The 19087-nt window shown below is 31.7% G+C and overlaps 2 protein-coding genes across 2 annotated transcripts; one reads left to right on the forward strand and one right to left on the reverse strand.

The window, feature by feature from the left end:
- Positions 1–669: 669 nt before the first annotated feature.
- Positions 670–10815, forward strand: LOC111717077 (kelch-like protein diablo). The gene is made up of 13 exons (XM_023492592.1): positions 670–704; positions 1248–1289; positions 1348–1421; positions 1840–1917; positions 3630–3746; positions 4541–4631; positions 4824–4873; positions 5372–5462; positions 6217–6324; positions 7033–7162; positions 8902–9000; positions 9525–9622; positions 10477–10815. The coding sequence occupies exons 4-13, from the start codon at positions 1866–1868 to the stop codon at positions 10574–10576; spliced, it is 936 nt and encodes a 311-aa protein (XP_023348360.1). The 5' UTR covers positions 670–704; positions 1248–1289; positions 1348–1421; positions 1840–1865; the 3' UTR covers positions 10577–10815.
- A 304-nt stretch (positions 10816–11119) lies between these two features.
- LOC111717079 (uncharacterized) lies at positions 11120–18497 on the reverse strand (the record flags this gene model as incomplete). The annotated part of the gene is given in 8 exon segments (XM_023492593.1): positions 11120–11209; positions 12636–12739; positions 13257–13332; positions 14588–14687; positions 15713–15806; positions 16518–16604; positions 17576–17694; positions 18433–18497. Coding segments are annotated over 5 exon segments (408 nt in total). The 3' UTR covers positions 11120–11142.
- Between the last annotated feature and the right edge of the window lie 590 nt (positions 18498–19087).

Consider the following 19087-nt stretch of genomic DNA (forward strand, 5'->3'; position numbering starts at 1 on the left):
TACAACAATCAATTAATTAGTTTGTAGATCTGCATAATAAACAGACCAATGATTGATCCTAAGAATCAAAACACTTAAGTTTTGACTTCCGAGCTTGGAACTTTTGTGTTTTATACCCATAATCCCACTTGCTTGAAGTCAATATTCTCTGTGGGCACTTTGTATTTTGCACAGAATCTGCTTGGACATTCACAATATCTCTGTTCTCTAATTATCTAATTGATTAGATACAAAATTCCCTGGCTTCTTAATGGCTGTAGATTAACAAAAAATCAAGATCAATGCTTTATCCTGATATCCACCAGTGAAGAGATCCCAGCTCTGATAAATTTTGATAAATAGATGTAATTGAACCAATATTCTTGTGTGCAGGTTCAAGTTGAAGAAAAGTGGTTCAACTATGTCTACCCAATTCAACAACTTTTTATTATTCATTAACTTTGGTCCATGTTTTCTAGTTTATTCTTTTGATGAACATTTTGCCTTAGGAACAAGTACCCTAAAATTTAGTTTTGCCTTAAACATTAATATTTTTGAAAATATTAATGCGGATTCACACAGATCGCCTTGGTAACCCGAAATCACCATTTGCATAAGACTAGAATATTCTAAATTTTATGCTATAAATTCTGTTATGCACCTTGATTAATAACTGACTACTCTAGGGTTCCACAGCATATTCTCTTCTCTATTGGTGGATTCAGGGAATAATACCATTTTGCTCACATTTATATACTACTTAAAATGTATACTGTTAATGTTTTTTTTTTGTAGCAAAAATAAGTAATAATAATTGATCCTAAGGTTGCAAGCACTCACTCAAAATCGATGAAATTTTTTTCAATTGATGCTAAAAATTAAAGCTAAAATCTAGCGCTCATAGTTTTTTACAATGTACATGTTTAGGGCTACACAATAGTTGTAGCCCTAAACATGTACATTGTCTAAGTGAGTTAGTGAGGAAAGAATATAAGGTCACAAAGTTGACCCGGTATCAGTGCAGGCTGGATCTTTGTTCTTATTTTTGGCTATATATATATTCACTAGTTTATCCTGCTCATATTTGTATGATGTTCTAATGTTCTTATTTTTACTTCAAATGTGAGAAATGAAATCTTGAGTTTAATGAAGAAATAAGGGGTTTCCATGAAATTGTTATCAAATTATTTAAATCACGAACTACAATTTATTTTATAAAAATAGTTTTTTAATTTTCATTTCTAATGGTTATATTTACTTGGCCTTAGTGGTCAAGCACCTTCTTCTGCCATAGATGTTTATGATATCAGGTTTCATTTTATTTCATAAAACTTTAAAGTTCCAGAATCTATTAAGAATCTATTGCAGGAGCAACAGATGGAGACGAGTAGATTTTTCTCTGCCTGTTGGTATTGCATATCCATCTGCAGAGGTTCATAAAGGTAACTTATATAAACAGATGGATGTAGTTAATTTTGGACGATTGATCTTAATATCCAATGTAGGCACTTTAATGCTTGATCCTTCAATTAAAGTGGTCCTTGCAGGGTATATACTATATACAATATGGTATCAAAGAGGAATTAATTTAATCCTTAGATCTGCTTAAGATAGAGATCAATGCTTGATCCACACAAAAATTCTGACTTGAAAAGGGGTAACTAGTAGAATATTAATATTTCCTAGCAGAAATATCTAATTTTTAGATTTTTTTCGTGAAAGTTAATAGACTTAATGAGCCAGCACATTATTGAATAATAAACATAAATTTGAAATAAAGAGCAAATGAAAACTCAAGAATTTCATTGTCCAAAGAAATTAAAGTGATAGATAATAAACATGCTAAAGATTAATATTTAGATAAGATATATTTGGTTGGAGGTGTAATGCAACCAAACCATCAACAACCCCAAGAGTTTTCCAATTTATGCTTCTCAGGTATTTCACAAAAATATTCAATTATAGTTAAAATTAAAAATATAAATAAATTTGTTATTCTTCTTAAAGGGACAGGCCGGCTATGTAAGGTAGTGAAACTGAGTATGCAGTGTTGTGGACAAATTCTTTAGGATTCGTTTGAGAAATATATAAAGTTCTGTAAATCCCGAGTTTTAGCACAAAGTCGACGTTAAAAATCGTACTTTTGGGAGGATATGTTTTAAGAATGGTTAAATAACGACGACATAAAATATAAACAAAATTCTACAGAAAACTAATTTGTTCTTCAGGAACAGGTTGAGAAAATTAAGATTAATATTATCATCGAAAATAAGTAATCTTATTCAATTATTAGTTTCTATAATCTCTGATTATTAACTAATATTTTCTTCAGATTTTCTGGAATTTTTATTGAAAAGACGACATTTTAAGAATTTGTAGAAATCTGCGAATAAATTAACAAATTTCTGAGAAATATGTTCCTAAACATCTAATTAGTTTACTGTATAATTTTTACTTTATTTTTCGTCTTCGTTATTTAATAATTTTAAAAAAGCCGATTCTGAAAACGTACCCACCCAAATTCATGATTTTGAACGTTGACTAGGCACTCAAACTCACTAATTAAACATCGTGGAAACGTTTTATATGTCTCAAATAAACGCTAAAGAATTTGTTCACAACACTGCATAAATAGTTTAACTACCTTACATAGCTGGTCTGTCCCTTTAAACCTCAGGATTTTGGGATGCATCCAGTGGATGTAGAAAATTAGAAAAGATTATTTTCATATTTTCACTAAGTACAAAAATCTATGTTCTAAAGGTTTTCTTTTGTATGTTGTGAAAACATTTTAGGCGAGGTGGGGAAGACTTCACTGCAGATTTTACTTTCGTACATGACCACTTTTTCAACAATTTTCAATTAAATTAGTATTTATTTGGGTTAGGTTAGGTTAAGACACTTTCTGGGCCGAGCGCTGCGGCTAGGATTCAATCTCGATCTACAAATGTCATCCCCCCTTAATCATGCTTTTAATTAAGCGCGGCAGTGAAGTCTTCCCCACTTCGCACACTCGAAGGTTGGAGTTCAGTGTCTGCCAACATTTTACTCCCAAACCAATAGACCAATTAAGTAAAGTTTATTATTTTTACAAAGGGTGTGCACAGTGCACAGTGCACAGTGCACAGTGCACAGTGCACACTGTTTAGTGCACAGTGCACAAATGAGGGATGAATAATGAGCGTCCTTCCTATCAAATATTAAGAAAAGGTTTAATAAATCTAACTTTAGAAAAAGTATTTTTGGTTATCAAAGTATTTTCTCATTGACTTGTTTTTAAATAATAATATAACTTGATTGTTAAAGTGTAATTTCAAATGACCCTCCATTCAAAGATAGCAATGGCCATTTCACAACGTTTTAAAATTCTGTATAAACGTTTATCATTTTAAAATTTTCAATTGTTGGTTGTCTACAAAAGTGACTGGCGCATTTCTACAGAAGGCAAACTTTTTGTAATTTTCAGAATTATTCACTTTTAAACCCTTGAAAACATCAATATCTTCCACATTATTGACCAAAAAAAAAGTTCAAGGGTACCATTGTGAATCAGGTATTGCTATCTTTGCATGGAAGATCACTTAACATTACGTTTACAGTCCTTTTAAATGTTGAATTTCTCTTTAAATGTCTATTATAGTTAATTATAGTTAATATTGGATCTAAGAGAGTTGAACCATATCCTGGAATGCTAGAGAAACGAAATTTTGTTACATCTGCAGTAGTAAACAACACTTTGTATGCACTAGGAGGCAAGCCTGATCCAGGTTTAAAATTATACAGTTATATCATTTAGATATAATAGCAGTGTTCCTCCCAAGTCCCATCTTTAACTTGAAATGTCAATGCTGGAAGTCTGAAATTCCGACAAAGATTTAACTTGGACTGATCTTAGGATCATTTCTTAATTAAAGTCCTAGAACCGGTTCAAACCAAACTAAAAGTGAACCAGGCGTTCAACTTATGGTACATTGGGCTAGATCCAAATTGCAAAATTTCCCCCTGATTTGACAATGATTACCTCAGTTTTTGCCTCAAACTCTGATTTTGTTATCCCTTTATCTTTGCAACCTGAATTTGTAGACCTTTGACATTTAAACTATGAAATCCTCCAGCGGAAATAGTTTATGTTTGACATATCAAAAGACTTTTGTAACCTGACGGTGTACTCTTTTCAAAAGAGTACACCGTCAGGTTACAAATACTTTGTTCGTTCGTGGGAAAAACTCAATTCCTTTTCAGATTTTTTAAATTTTTAATATAAAAGGTTAGACAGACTGACTCCAATTGGTTCTGGGAGGAACCCTGTATTGAAAACACATTTATGTTTATTTTTTATAATTGATAAATTATCATCATGCTATCTTCTAAAATATCTTTTCTTTTTGAGATTTTTTTTCTTTTATGGCATATACGATATACATTTTTACTTGACTTTCCATACTAGGCTATTTTTTATTAAAAAATACAGTTATTTTTTTTCACTCGTTGTTGAAAACACAAAATATACGCCCCTGCTTTTCTTTTATGAAGCATATATTTAACTAACTTACTATTGGAGGGGTTCAGATAAGGCTAAACTCCTGTGAGCAACTGAAACTTAAAGATGATCAACCGAAATGGAAACATATTTCTCCCATGGTACATTCAAGGTACAAATAAATATTTTGATAATACATTTTAATAGGGTTAATTTTCTTTTTTTATCTCTAGATTGGGAAAATGCAATGCTTTTACTGGAAAAGTAAATTAATTATCTGGAAATCTTGCCAGCAGATGATGGAGTGAGGGGGGGGGGGGTTAATTGTTTAAAAAGTATATCTACCATGAATTTTTTTTAACAGGTCAGATGCGGGTACAGCTGTACTTAATGACAAGATATATGTTATTGGAGGAATGCTTTTATTCTGAATCATAAATGTTGTAAAAATTATTTGCTTTTCTTTAACGGAGAGTTTGTAATTTTAAAACAAAAATGATGACCCCCTAGAAGTTAAGAAAAAAGATTTGCAAGTTTTTTCTCAAACATGATTAATTCCTGCCTTGCATTTTTAATTCAGAAAAAAATTATAATTTCAGTTTTTTTCCGTAAAATATTTAAAATGTTTTTCTCTTTGCATATTAAAACATTAGATAGTTCTAAAATCAAGGTAACAGTTGTTTATGCCTTCAGAAAATACTTCATACATTTCTAAGATTATTAAAATGTGTATGGCATTCTATTAAAGTTTAACGAATACAATCAAAGATTCAAGAGATTCTCTCAAAGTTATCATTCATATTATGTAACAAAAATTGTATAAAATATTATTAAGTCAACATTTCTTTGAATTCAATTAAGATTGTAAGAAAGGTCAAACACAAGCAAAGGATATAATCAAGCACTGGACAGGGTTCAGTGGAGAAACTAGTTTACGAAGTGTAGAGGTCTACAATACAAACACTAATGCATGGAGTACAGCACCCCCACTTAATATAAAAAGGTGAGAACTTAATCATTTAAAAATCCTTCATAGTGCGTTCTCAATATGTGCACCTTGACACGACAAACTAATGTATATTGTATGTAAGATTGACATATTACAGGGTCTCATTCATATAACTCCTTGAATTGAAGAGCTATTGAGGAGAATACAAATTTTATGAATTTCTAATATACAACCACATAAATTTGCTTTTCTTATACTTCTGCGTAAAATTAAAATTAGAGGAGATTTAAAGTCACAAAGTTGTACCGTTGATTAAATTTTATCTTCTCCTTCTCTATAGTGCTAAATATGTATTCTTAATGTGCATCCTTAATGTTTCAAGCTAATAATACTTGTCAAGTCCCTCATTTCTAGAAAGTGTACACTGCAGCACTCCAGTCCAATAGTTGGATGGATCTGTGCTGGCACAACACGTACTGTATATGAAGTCCGTTGTACTATCCAGTCAGGCTACCACCTGGTACGCTTTTTGCAACAAATGTAGCATGGCAAGATAACAATGACAATGCACGTTGTACATAGCATTCCGTGGTCTAATCAGGATTAGATGCATTGCGTTTTCTTCAATTCGATTTCAATTACGTTTTCAATCGATAATCCAACAATAATTATTGACATTTAGTATGTTTTCATTTAAAATGCATCCGCCGTAAAGTATAAGAGAAAAAAGAGAAAAAATTATGTATAATTGATAAAATTGTGATCAAAAGAGACAGTTTGCTGGATCAAACACTGAATATATGTTTAGAACTGGAGTATCCTGTGTAGAACTAGGTGGGAGAATATATGCTCTGGGTGGGAATGATGGTGGAGAAAGACTGTCCTCTGTTGAAAGATATTCTCCGCTGAATAACAGGTTTTTGTATAATTCAAATTAGGTATTTAGATAAAACGCTCACAGAATATTCTTATTTTTTAATCCCTATATAGCTTCATAACATGCTTTCTTCAACCATAGATTAATAACAATACAGATAGAACACTAGATGTCGTCTTTTCAAGATTTAGGGTTTTTTCGTTCACCCTTAAAACGCCCAATGTTACGAAGCACCCAAAACAAAACGTCCAATTACAAAACGCCAAATGAAACAAAACGCCCAAGCAATGCAACAAAACGCCCAATTACATAACGCCCAATGCAACAAAAATTTGGCGATTTGTTGCACTGGACGTTTTGTTTTTTGCCGTTTTGTTATTGTGCGTTTTATACCTACTTACTTAAAACCCTTAAATCTTGAAAAGACGACATCTAGTGTTCTGTATTGTTTTAAATATACGTCGTAAACTCTTGATATTTCGATATATGAATTCTGGTAGATCTAGTATTCATATGTTGGAAATATCAAAGATTGACACGTCATCAGGTTGCAATGACATTGGGATTAATAATAAAATAATTTATTTTTATTTAATTTTTATCATTCAGTGTTTAAAAAAAAAATCTCAAAAATGTTTAATTTTAGGGTAATACAGACCTTTTTTACATTTTGGGAGAAACAAATGCCAGGAGGCGGGGGGGGGGGGTTAATATTTTTTAAGACAAATGTACCTTTTATTACTAAAGATGGGAGCTGATGTCACCAATGCTATGTTCTCGGAGTAATTTTGGTGTTGGTGTAGTAGAAGGGAAGATTATAGTGTTTGGTGGATATGACGGGAATCATGTCACACGAACCATTGAGATATATCATCCGGTAAGTGAATTATTACATTAGCGCCCCCCCCCCCGGACTAACTCCTGTATGTAGTGAGACATATATTATTTGCCTGGGGTTTTTCCAAAAATCGAATTATTGCCAACACTAAAAAATTTTAATCCCCATATCTTTGCAATCTGATTTTATATTATAAACCTGTGATTTTTAAACTTAGATTATTTGATCTAACAGAATTCATAGTTTGAAATATCAAAGGTCTACTACATTGGGTTGCAAAGGTATAAAGGTTAGAAAATTAAGAGTTTGTGGCAAAGACTCAGTTCCTTTGGTCGTTATTTAATAATTTAAAAAAACTAATTCTGAAAACGTATCCACCCCCAAAGTAGGAGTTTTTAGTGTCGAACTTGCGCGCTCAAACTCAGGGTTTACAGATCTTTAAACAGTTTTATATGTCTCAAATGAATCCTAAAGAAGCTTTCCACAACACTGTATACTCAGTTCAACTACCTTACATAGCCGGTCACTCCCTTTAAATATTTGTTATGAAGCCGGCTGTATCTCCCTCCAGCTTATATTTATTTATTATATTTGTTATGAAGCCGGCTGGAGAATTTGTACTCTACTGCTGGGATTAAGGAACAAGCTAGGAGTTATATATATATACACTTTGATTGTCTGGGGTTTGTTCGTTTCTTTCTTTGTCTGCTTGTGTCTAATAAATGTCAAAACGGCTGAACCGATCGGGCCCAAATTTTGTGTGTGACCTTATATGACTCAAGGAAAGGTTTATGAATGATCTTTAGCAAAAATTAGCCTCCAACAAAATTTGATTTTAATTAAATTTAGAAAATTTACTATTACTTTTTATAAAATACGAGATATTTTTTTTTATTGTTTTCAATGTTCACAATGAAATAGCAGATGGGCGTGACTTGAAGCCTAGTATGTATATATATATATATATATATATACTATATACTATATACTATATATACTATATATATGTATATACTAAAAAATGTAAATTTTTTACCTTATTATTTACATATATATTTATATTTTCTTTTGTTTAATTTGTATAAAGGATCTGGTTAAGAATAAAATAAATAGCAAGTTTAATCTGCAGGAAACCATCAATGTTTAGGAAAAAACGACTGAATTAATTGTGTACAATCGTCTCTAAATTCTCATCATTTGTGGGCCCCCCTGTATATATATCTCCAATCCAAAGTAACTTTTTCTCTAAAAGTTACTTTTATGCCCCATCCATTACCACCGGGCAGAACATGCGAGGCGCATTTTTTGACGCCCTTTCCGACAGGAATTTAGAACAGGAACAGAGTCTGTAAACTCTCCCCTCAAACATTGAGAAATACCAGAATTATCCAGTAATCTGCTCCTCTAACAGGAGACCAGAACTAGCACAGAGTTCAATACTCTCCGCTAAAATTATATTCCTCCTTGTAAGGATTTTCACAAATAAACACACAAGTAAAATTTACACCTTGAGGGAGGAAAGGCACCCGTAATGGCTTCCTTTCCACACTCGTTTTGTCTTCCTGCAAAATACGTTTACTTTTTAAGCTTATCATAACTCAGGAATCCCTTGACCTATATTTGCCTCAAATTTTGATCGGAGAACTCGGTATGAACCACGGAAATATTACTATAGCTTTGTTTTAAAAAATCTAAATTGAGTGGGTTGACTTGTATAGGGAAAACCTAGTTACCTTGCAAAGCTGGGAACCTGAGCTAAATATTGTATTTTTATCAAGGATCTAGATGAATGGAGAGAAGGTTGTCCAATGCTGTATCCTACATCAGGCATGGCAACAGCTGTAGTTCAGACTTCAAATATTTCAAGCTTTTTACAGGTTAATATCTAGCTTCTAGGTCGAGATGGACACGTTCGACTTCTTTCGTTTCATTCCTTTATCCTTCATCGTTCTTCATTTCGTTAGTTATTTTAATCGTTCAAAAAAATTGATTTCGTACGTTCTCAAAATTATCGTTCATATTATATATATATTTCGCTTGTTTTCTCACTGAACAACCGTTGAGTTAAATCGTTCGTTCTGCAAAATTGTTCGATCAATAAAATCGTTCGTTCAGTTAAAAAAGCTATAGTTTTTCAAAAATTTGTTTGAAAAAACCGTTCGTAAGTAAAAAACTATCGGCGGTTTTTTTGTTAAAAAAAACGAGGATTTTTTTCATTTCTCTGAATGTTCCATTTCCTTCGTCAACGACACCCTTTTTTACGAAAAATGTCATACATTCTCAAAAATTTCGTTCATTCCAGAAAACGATGCCTATCTCTACTTCTAGGTATTTCAAGCTTCTAATTACAGCCCTCTGAAAAATTGTTAAGTCACTTGAGAATAAATTTGTTCTTGTTAAGGAGGATTACTGCTATGATAGAAAACATGAACTACTGATGGAAAACAGGAATAAAACATCCACGGATAGAGATGTTCTTTTCTATGAGGATATCGACAGGTGAAACAGGGTGGAAAACTGTCTTCCCCCCCCCAAAAAAAAAAAACTGCCCCCCCCCAAAAAAAAAGTATTTTGTAAATAGAAAACAAGTAGAAAATTGGCTGTGATATTTTATCCTTTAGTTCTATACGTTTATGAATTAACGGTGCTTAGGATTCTATTTCATTTTGATGCGGATCCAAGTCATGGATCCAACCTGAAAAATGGAAACGGATTCAAAATCGGATTGGATCGTGTTTTTGACAAAAAAAGAAATGCCCGAAGTTTATTCTTCCTTTGTATCTTATTTTTTGCTGAAACTATATGAACCATTCAGATATTAGAAAGCTATGAATAATCTATCATTAGTTAACAATTGAGATTTGTGATTTCAGTGCAAAAGTATTTTGAGCAGGTTTTTGTTGATATTTTATTCTGGATCCGTATATTTGAGGATCCGGATCTTGGGGATCCAACAGGTCTAGATCCTAAGCGCTGTCTTAAACTACAGAGGTCCGCTTTTATATCAATACAATAAAGACGACTTTTAATAATAATGCTTTGATCCCTAACAAGCGTCTGCTTTTATATCAATACAATAAAGACGACTTATAATAATAATGCTTTGATCCCTAACAAGCGTCTGCTTTTATATCAATACAATAAAGACGACTTTTAATAATAATGCTTTGATCCCTAACAAGCATTTTTCAAATTACAAGTTTACAAGTAAACAAAGAGACGCTGTCAAGTGTTAATTGACAACTTCTCTTTCTTTATGTGTATCTGCTATTTAGAAGATTGATAGAGAAATCAAAAATTAAACAGAAAGTCGTCTTCATTGTATTGATATATACGACGACGACTGTATTTAGTGAAGATTATGCCGAGGAAGAGGAAGAGGACCTTTTTTATGAAACTGATCATGAAGATAATGATGATGATGAGGATATAGTTATTGAGTATGAATACTAATTTATCTGTAACCACAATATTTAGTCGATCTTAGATTTATCAATCTTTTGCTTGAAGCTAAATTTGCAGTTTATTTTTTAAGTGATAATATTAAATAAATTATCTTAATAATCGTCGGATTTTATAAACCATTTTTGTTATTTGATATTAAAATACCATTTAACATTTTTATCAAAAAAATTGTAGCGTAGCATTTGTCTAGAAAGTTTAAGGAATGTCGTGAATAACCTTTGTTGTATATTTATTTTAATAGTTTTGTTTATAAATGATATAATATTGGAAAAAGTTTGTAAAAACTAAATGCGAAATATACTGTATTGAAAAGATTTATACAGATAGAACATAATATATCACAGTAGAGAGTAGAAATATACGAAAATATTTTATACAAACTGAAAGCTTTATATAAAGAGATTCTATAAGAAATATTTGCAATTTTTTAACAGACCTCGTTTTCTTTCAAAATTAAATTAAATAGATCTTTTCTAAAAATAAAGTGAGTAAACTGATTTCTCTGAAGGAATCTTGAAAAAAACTAGAACGAAATGTTAAAAATATTTTAATATTTAAATATAAGCAAATAAAAGAATTATTACTGGAACAAGTAGAAGAAACACCATATAAACTGTTCCTCTGAAAATAATAAAAAATAACATTTTATTATTAAAAAATTATAGTTTTAACACATTGTCCAAAATGGTTAAAGGGCCAGATTTTTCTCTCGTATTTTGATACCCAAATTTTATGTTTAAACTAAAGGCTTTTTGTCCATGTATGCATGACTGGTCAGAATTAAAAGATATAGATTTTTCTGAATTGCCAGAATTCACCACAAAAAAAGTGGAAAACCTGTAGGTTCAATAGGTTTATCCATAATTGTGACCGAGGGAAAAATTATTGAAAATTAAACGTTTAAAAGAAAAATGTTAATATGGAAAGATGGAAGCTTAAAGTCAGAACAATTTGATGTGAAATTCCGCAAAATTTAAAATGCTTGAACTCGATATTTAGGATCCATGCCGTGATGATAACTTTTGAATTTGAGAAATAAGTCCTTGACCCTCCAATTTACGGGAGTGGTTACAAAACGCCCAATGTTAAAAAACGTCCAATGTTACAAAAAGTCTACATTTTATGGGAAAAAATAAATACAGTATTGTTCCATTTTTTTCAAAAAATTCGCAACTTTCTCTGTTTAAGTTCCTCAAAGTTAGTTTTCTAAACCACGCTGCGCCTAGAAGTTTAAATGCAGTTCATTTAAACTTTCATTTCAAAAAGATGACAATTGCATCATTTAGCGCCTTCAGTGTCCAATCTACGTCTTTAAGAGTTATTAAAATAAATATATTCACTTCAATTTGGCAATTCTAAAAATATTTTTTCTTGTCTACTGCAATTAGGGTTTCCAACGTAATAGATTATTCTCTTACGCGTAATTACGTGCAGTTACGCGTAATAATTTTCATTTCGTGTAATTTCGCAGGATTACGCGTAATGGGGAAATATCCATTTCGCGAAATTACGCCTTAATTACGCAAAACTAGACTTTCTTTCGTAAACGTAATAAACGCGTAATTACGCGTAATGCTCCTGCGTAAGTGAAAGAAAGTGTTACGCGTAACGTAATTACGACTGGAAACCCTAACTGCAATAGCTGAGCACTGAAGAAATTACTATACATTGGCATGTCAAACTTTTAAGAAAAATATTACTACAATGAAACTGTTTTAACCTAACCTAACCCTGAAATAATACAAACACCTTTCAAGTCCCAAATTATATTTTTCCCCGTCTTTTTAGGATTTTTAAAGTTTTCAGAATTTGGGCGTTTTTTTATGTGGCGTTTTGTTTTTGGCCGTTTTGTTATTGGGCGTTTTGTTTTTGGCCGTTTTGTTATGTGGCGTTTTGATAGTGGGCGTTTTGTTTTTGGCCGTTTTTTACCCACTCCCAATTTACGATCATGACAGAATATGGGAGAGGAATCAAATTAATTCACAAGCTGGAGATCAAGGATTGATCCTGAGATTTAAGTTCAAGCTTTTTTTACTGTTTTTAGTACCTGGGATGACAAATACTTTCAGCCCTTACAACATAATTGCATTGAGCGAAGTTATTATATCCTAGAGATTCACATTCAGCTCCTCCCTCTACTATATCAGGGACCTAACATTAAACATTATTATTTTAACCCCTAGTGAAGATATTATATCCTAGAGATTCACATTCCGCTCCTCCCTCTACTATATCAGGGACTTAACATTAAACATTATTATTTTAACCCCTAGCAAAGATATTATAACCCGGAGATTCACATTCCGCTCCTCCCTCTACTATATCAGGGACCTAACATTAAACATTATTATTTTAACCCCTAGTGAAGATATTATAACCCGGAGATTCACACTTAGCCCTTCCTTTAACTTTATCAGAAATCTGCTATTCAACTTTGTTATTTTATTCCCCCTAGTCAAGTTATTATATCCCGGAGGTTCATGTTAAGCTCCCACGGCCCTCTAAACTTATTAATATTTGTTAACTTTTGTCTAAAAATAAATGAAAATTTAAAATAAATAAATGTACTCCAAACCAAAGGAAAAATGAGAGTTAATAACCAAAAAAAGTTTAATCTTTATTCGTTTTATGTCTAAATTGATTTGATTTAGATTAAACACATTATTACCTCTATAAGCACATGTTGATTACTGTAAAACTCTAGATGAAGTTCACAATGTGTTGAATCCTCACACCGATCAATGCTAAAATGTAAACACAAGTTCATAACTAATCTTTCCTCCATAACTCATTCTTTTAATGCCAAAATGTTGTGTGTATATTTTGTAAAAATCTAGCGCAATCATAATTTCTTATCGAATAGTTAAAATGCAGAGACTTGGTTTAACATTTAATATTTTACAGTTAGAACCAGAAAACTGTGAAATATATATCGCCTTTGTTTTTTCTTTTACTTTATTCATAAACATTGCCCGCACCTCTGACCCTTAAGTAAAAGTAAATTTAACCTAAAGTTTGACCGCGTCAACCTTGTTGCACCGGCTAGTCCTATTTTACTGTCTGCTTTATTTACCCAATGTACGGGCGATATAGTACAAACTGGGACCGGAAAGGTTGACCCGGCTCGGAAATTCAAATGTACTACGGCTGCCCGTGATTGCCTGCAAACCAAATGTTCTCAATTACTACTTTATATATAGATATCGCTTAGTATTTTGTTATTTGCAATTGTTATATATTTCTAAAGTGTTGAAATTTAGAAATGGTTTGCCGCAAAAATTCTTCTATGATTTAAAAAAAGAACATTACGATAATTCCACTGTTTCTGGCTCTCACTGTATCTTCGGTAGTATTAAATCTTGTGTTATATATATTAATATCTGCTACATCTATATGTATTATATATAACCTTCTAGAGGTATTACATTTTGTTTTATGTAGCTCAATGTCTGCTACAACTATAAATATTATATATTACCTTCTAGAGGTATTAAATATTGTTTTATATATCTCAATATCTGCTACATCTGTATACATTACCTTCTAGAGGTATTAAATCTTGTTTTATGTAGCTCAATGTCTGCTACAACTATATATATTATATATTATCTTCTAGAGGTATTAAATCTTGTATTATGTATCTCAATATCTGCTACATCTGTATATATTACCTTCTAGAGGTATTAAATCTTGTTTTATGTAGCTCAATGTCTGCTACAACTATATATATTATATATTACCTTCTAGAGGTATTAAATCTTGTTTTATGTATCTCAATATCTGCTACATCTATATATATTACCTTCTAGAGGTATTAAATCTTGTTTTATATATATCANTCAATATCTGCTACATCTGTAAATATTACCTTCTAGAGGTATTAAATCTTGTTTTATATATCTCAATATCTGCTACATCTGTAAATATTACCTTCTAGAGGTATTAAATCTTGTTTTATATATCTCAATATCTACTACATCTATATATATTATATATTACCTTCTAGAGGTATTAAATCTTGTTTTATGTAGCTCAATGTCTGCTACAACTATGTTATCAGTCATCTCATTTTCATTGCTAAAGATAAAGTAGTAGAATCCTAAAAAAATGCTCGAATTAGTTTAGTAAAAAGTAACATATCATGTGTCTAATCCTGCATATCTGCGACTGCATTCTGATGACGTATATGATTTTTATTTCAATCTTAAAAGCTGCCCAGGTCAAGTATTAACAAGTAAGCAGTGAGTTATACAGTGAGTTTACACCATCCGAATTTAATGAATTTCCGCCGCGTCTTAAATCCGCAAAAAAACGGTTTCAATTGAGCACCGCCTTAAATCTTGAAACATTGAATATACAAATTTAAGTGGAATCAACCATATTTAAGCCGTGTCTCAAATTTCAGCCGCAGCTCAAATTCTTTAAATTCGGCCTCTGGTTGCAAAGAGACCCAGAGCCCGCGATTTAAAAACTTCGGCTAGAGCCGTAATTCCTTAAACCCGACTTTAAGACCCAATCTTCGGCCCAACTCTGACGACAGCTTGTGTCACGTAATTGACAGCTTTAAGATCTTCGACTCGACTTAAGGAAATGAAAATAAAACCGACCTTGTTTTGTTTAGTGGAGAATCAGGCTCAATGTTGAGTCTTGTTCACATAAAAACCCGGAATGCGGTAATTCCTAACATGAAAATCCGCCAAATAGAAAATTAAACCGGTTTTTTTTAACTCTGTTGAAAATAAGATGCAGCTTGAATCCGAAAGCTCAAGCCGTAAATAAGGCAAGCCAACTTAGACCCGAGCCGTATTTTCCCGAATTTTTTAAATCGCGGGCTCAGGATCAGGAAAGTACATTATCTAAAGCAAGTAATCTGTCACTTTACTTAGGTTTCAATGCATAAGGGTCATATTATGTTAAAACTGGTTTGGAAACCGAGCTTTGCATGGAAACTAAGCTTTTATCTACAAAAGAGAAAACAATTTAGCCAAGAATATTCCCGTGGTTCTACCGAATTCCAAAATTAAAATTTGAAGCAAATCGTTCCAGGGATCATTAGTTATGATTAAACATAAAATAAACAGATAAGCAGAGATTACTACTTTATAGAAGATATAACTATGTGACCTGTAGCATTTATTTGAATGTCTTGGGCAGATGTATTAATATTGAAGGGATACCATTCCATTATATTAGATAAATCATCTTCTGTGGATTCACACTGTAATAATGTATTATTAATGTAGGATACCATTCCATTATATTAGATAAATCATCTTCTGTGGATTCACACTGTAATAATGTATTATTATTGAAGGGATACCATTCCATTATATTAGATAAATTATCTATATTATATTATATTAGAAAAAATGGATCCAGAGAGCCAAAATAATGCGGATCCAGCGGATCCGGATCCGGATCCTAAGCACTGGTAATAATGTATTATTAATGTAGGATACCATTCCATTATATTAGATAAATCATCTTCTGTGGATTCACACTGTAATAATGTATTATTAATGTAGGGTACCATTCCATTTTATTAGATAAATCATCTTCTGTGGCTTCACACTGTAATAATGTATTATTAACGTAGGATACCATTCCATTATATTAGATAAATCATCTTATGTGGATTCACACTGTAATAATGTATTATTAATGTAGGATACCATTCCATTATATTAGATAAATCATCTTATGAGAAGGGTGAGAAGGTTGAGAAGGCTGAGAAGGTTGAGTAGGTTGAGAAGGTTAAAAGGTTGAGAAGACTGAGAAGGGTGAGAAGGTTGAGAAGGCTGAGAAGGTTGAGTAGGTTGAGAAGGTTAAAAGGTTGAGAAGACTGAGAAGGTTGAGAAGGCTGAGAAGGCTGAGAAGGCTGAGAAGGTCGTGAAGGCTCATTATTAGACCCTTTAAAGTGTACAGTTACCTGTTTATGGGGTAAAAACTCATGAACCGTAATGACCCCATGACAGTTTCTCAGAGCCTCCTCACTACTACTATCCGAGGATCTAACCTAAAATAATAATATTTTTTTTAAGAGTCCAGGGATCTAATTTAATGAATTTTACCTGGATCTTTTACCCCGAAAATTCATTAATTTCGGTCCCCGATACACATTAAAATTTATTCTAAGTTTTGTCTACGTTCTGAGTCAAGGTTTTTTTTCGTTTGCGTTACAAAATTCATTAATTTCTTTCGAATTGCAAGTTATTAAAATTTATTAGCAATTCCTATCATTCTGTTCTTTAAGTAGTAAATGACGTACTCTTAAAGCTTCATCCATAACTGTATGAATCCAGACACAACTTGTCAGCTATAAATGTCAACACGGGTACAAGCTCTTAATAAATCAATGTCGAACCAATGGGCACAATCTCAGCTCATCTGTTTCAACGAGGACTAGCTATCAATGTCAACTCGCACACAAGCTCTTAATAAATCGATGCCGAACCAATGGGCGGGATCTCAGCTCATATATTTTAATGAGGACCAGCTATCAATGTCAACACGGATACAAGCTCTTAATAAATCAATGCCAAACCAATGGGCATGATCTCAGCTCAAATGTTTCAACGAGTACCAAATTACTCTATCACCGTAATCAAAGCAGAGTCTCTACCAAATAATGTGTATTTACACATCTATGTCATATGTAAAGTTAATATACATATTTACACGAGTTGCACAGATATATATCATCATAGTTAAGCTAATCACAATTTGTAGCTAGTCTAGTCGCATTACAAGTTTCGCGTAGTTTATGATTAACGCAGTTAGATTAACAGACAACATACAACGTAATTCATTTATGGATGTTCAACTGTATTTATTACATGTATTCTAATATCTTAAAAACTATTCTAAATTAAGAGTTTTAGAGAGTCTGTAAAAATTTTTTTATTACAAAATTATGTGAAATGAGAAAAAAAAACAATTTAAAATTATTATTTGAAATGTTGTTTTATAACAAATATTAATACTGACCTCTTCATTTGATTTCTCCTGTTTCCCCTTGTTGTTCCGCTGATTGTAAATACCAGTATTGAAGAAATGATCTGGCTGTTTTCCTGTTTCTACATCTACCACCTCATCTTCATCTGCTTCTGCAGTTAAATGGATTAATGCTTAAACTGCATCAATACATATTTTAGTCACAAAATTAAAATAGTAATAATAATATCTATTAAAGTCGCAATGAATAAAGTCTTTTCATCAGAAAACCTGGAGAAAAATGTCATTGAAATCATTAATTTTTGTAAGAAGCAGCGCCAGCAAGCAATCTTATTTAAATAAAAACGCATTTCTAAATATTATTTTTATTATTATTATTTATTATTATTATTATTTTGTCTTGCACTAGGATGTTATATACCTGCTTGCTTATTTTAAATAGTTATTGTCCCCCAAATGTAACCTTTAAAAGGAGTGTTCGCGAAAAATAAAAGGGGGTATAGGCTTACAGCGAAAAGTAAGCGCTTTTGATCGCTATTAATCTTATTTATATTTGCTGCGTCTATAAAGAGAAAATTGTTAAAAACTACTTATACTGAAGAACGTAGCGTCCATACTCCATACAAATTCAGAAAGTTGCAACATTCAACTCGAATCGTAAAAAATTAAAATTAATTTAATTCCATACAAATCATTCAGATATTACAAACAATAGGCATCGATTATTTTTTTGATGCATTCGTAATCGTATACAGGTAATATTTCATAATATTTTTGATTTTGTTTTTAATAAAAAATTTGCTGGCGCTGGATTTTCGAACATATATAACTTGAAATATAAAAATATTACTTCTGGATCAACTTTTAGTGATTTTTCTTTTGCATTATTCCTGAATTGAATTCATCATTTTTTTCAGACAAATCCTCTCCTCCACTGTCATTCTCAATATCATCCCTATCCAATATTAATTAATATTAATAAACATCTTCTAGAAAAATATCATGATGTATATTAAATTATTGGTTTAAGTTGGGTTTTATTTGCAATTTCCACTCATTTCTGGCATTTACAAACTCCATCAAATAATGGCTTCATTTCATACCTTTCAGCCTTCACCTTGTTTTGTATCCTTCATTATTGTCATACATTTTACATTAACTGCAAAGATCTGTATAAAAACTGAATGTATTTTAATTAACATAAAAAATAAGAGGAAAAAGATGTTACTTTTTTTAATCTTTAGAAAAGCTACTTTGCAAAACTTTGAAAAAAATTTTTCTTGTCGTCAATGTAGTATGTTAAGATCTTAAATAAAACTAGGCTTTCAGAACCCTTCGTGCCCATTTTCTATTTCAATTGTGAACATTTTCTCTTTGTTTCGCTACTTAGCGATTTCCCTAAAGATCTAATATATATACCGTGTGGTATTTCTCAGGACCGGATCGTAAGACCCCTTCTCTCAACGCTCTTCATAATAAAAAAGGAAGATAGTAAGGTTCCGAACGTTTATTTCTCTGAGCCTTCAATCTAAACAAGTTTAATAA

The sequence above is a fragment of the Eurytemora carolleeae genome, unplaced genomic scaffold (genome assembly GCF_000591075.1).
Source record: "Eurytemora carolleeae unplaced genomic scaffold, Eaff_2.0 scaffold2352, whole genome shotgun sequence".
NCBI classification, from domain to species: domain Eukaryota; kingdom Metazoa; phylum Arthropoda; class Copepoda; order Calanoida; family Temoridae; genus Eurytemora; species Eurytemora carolleeae.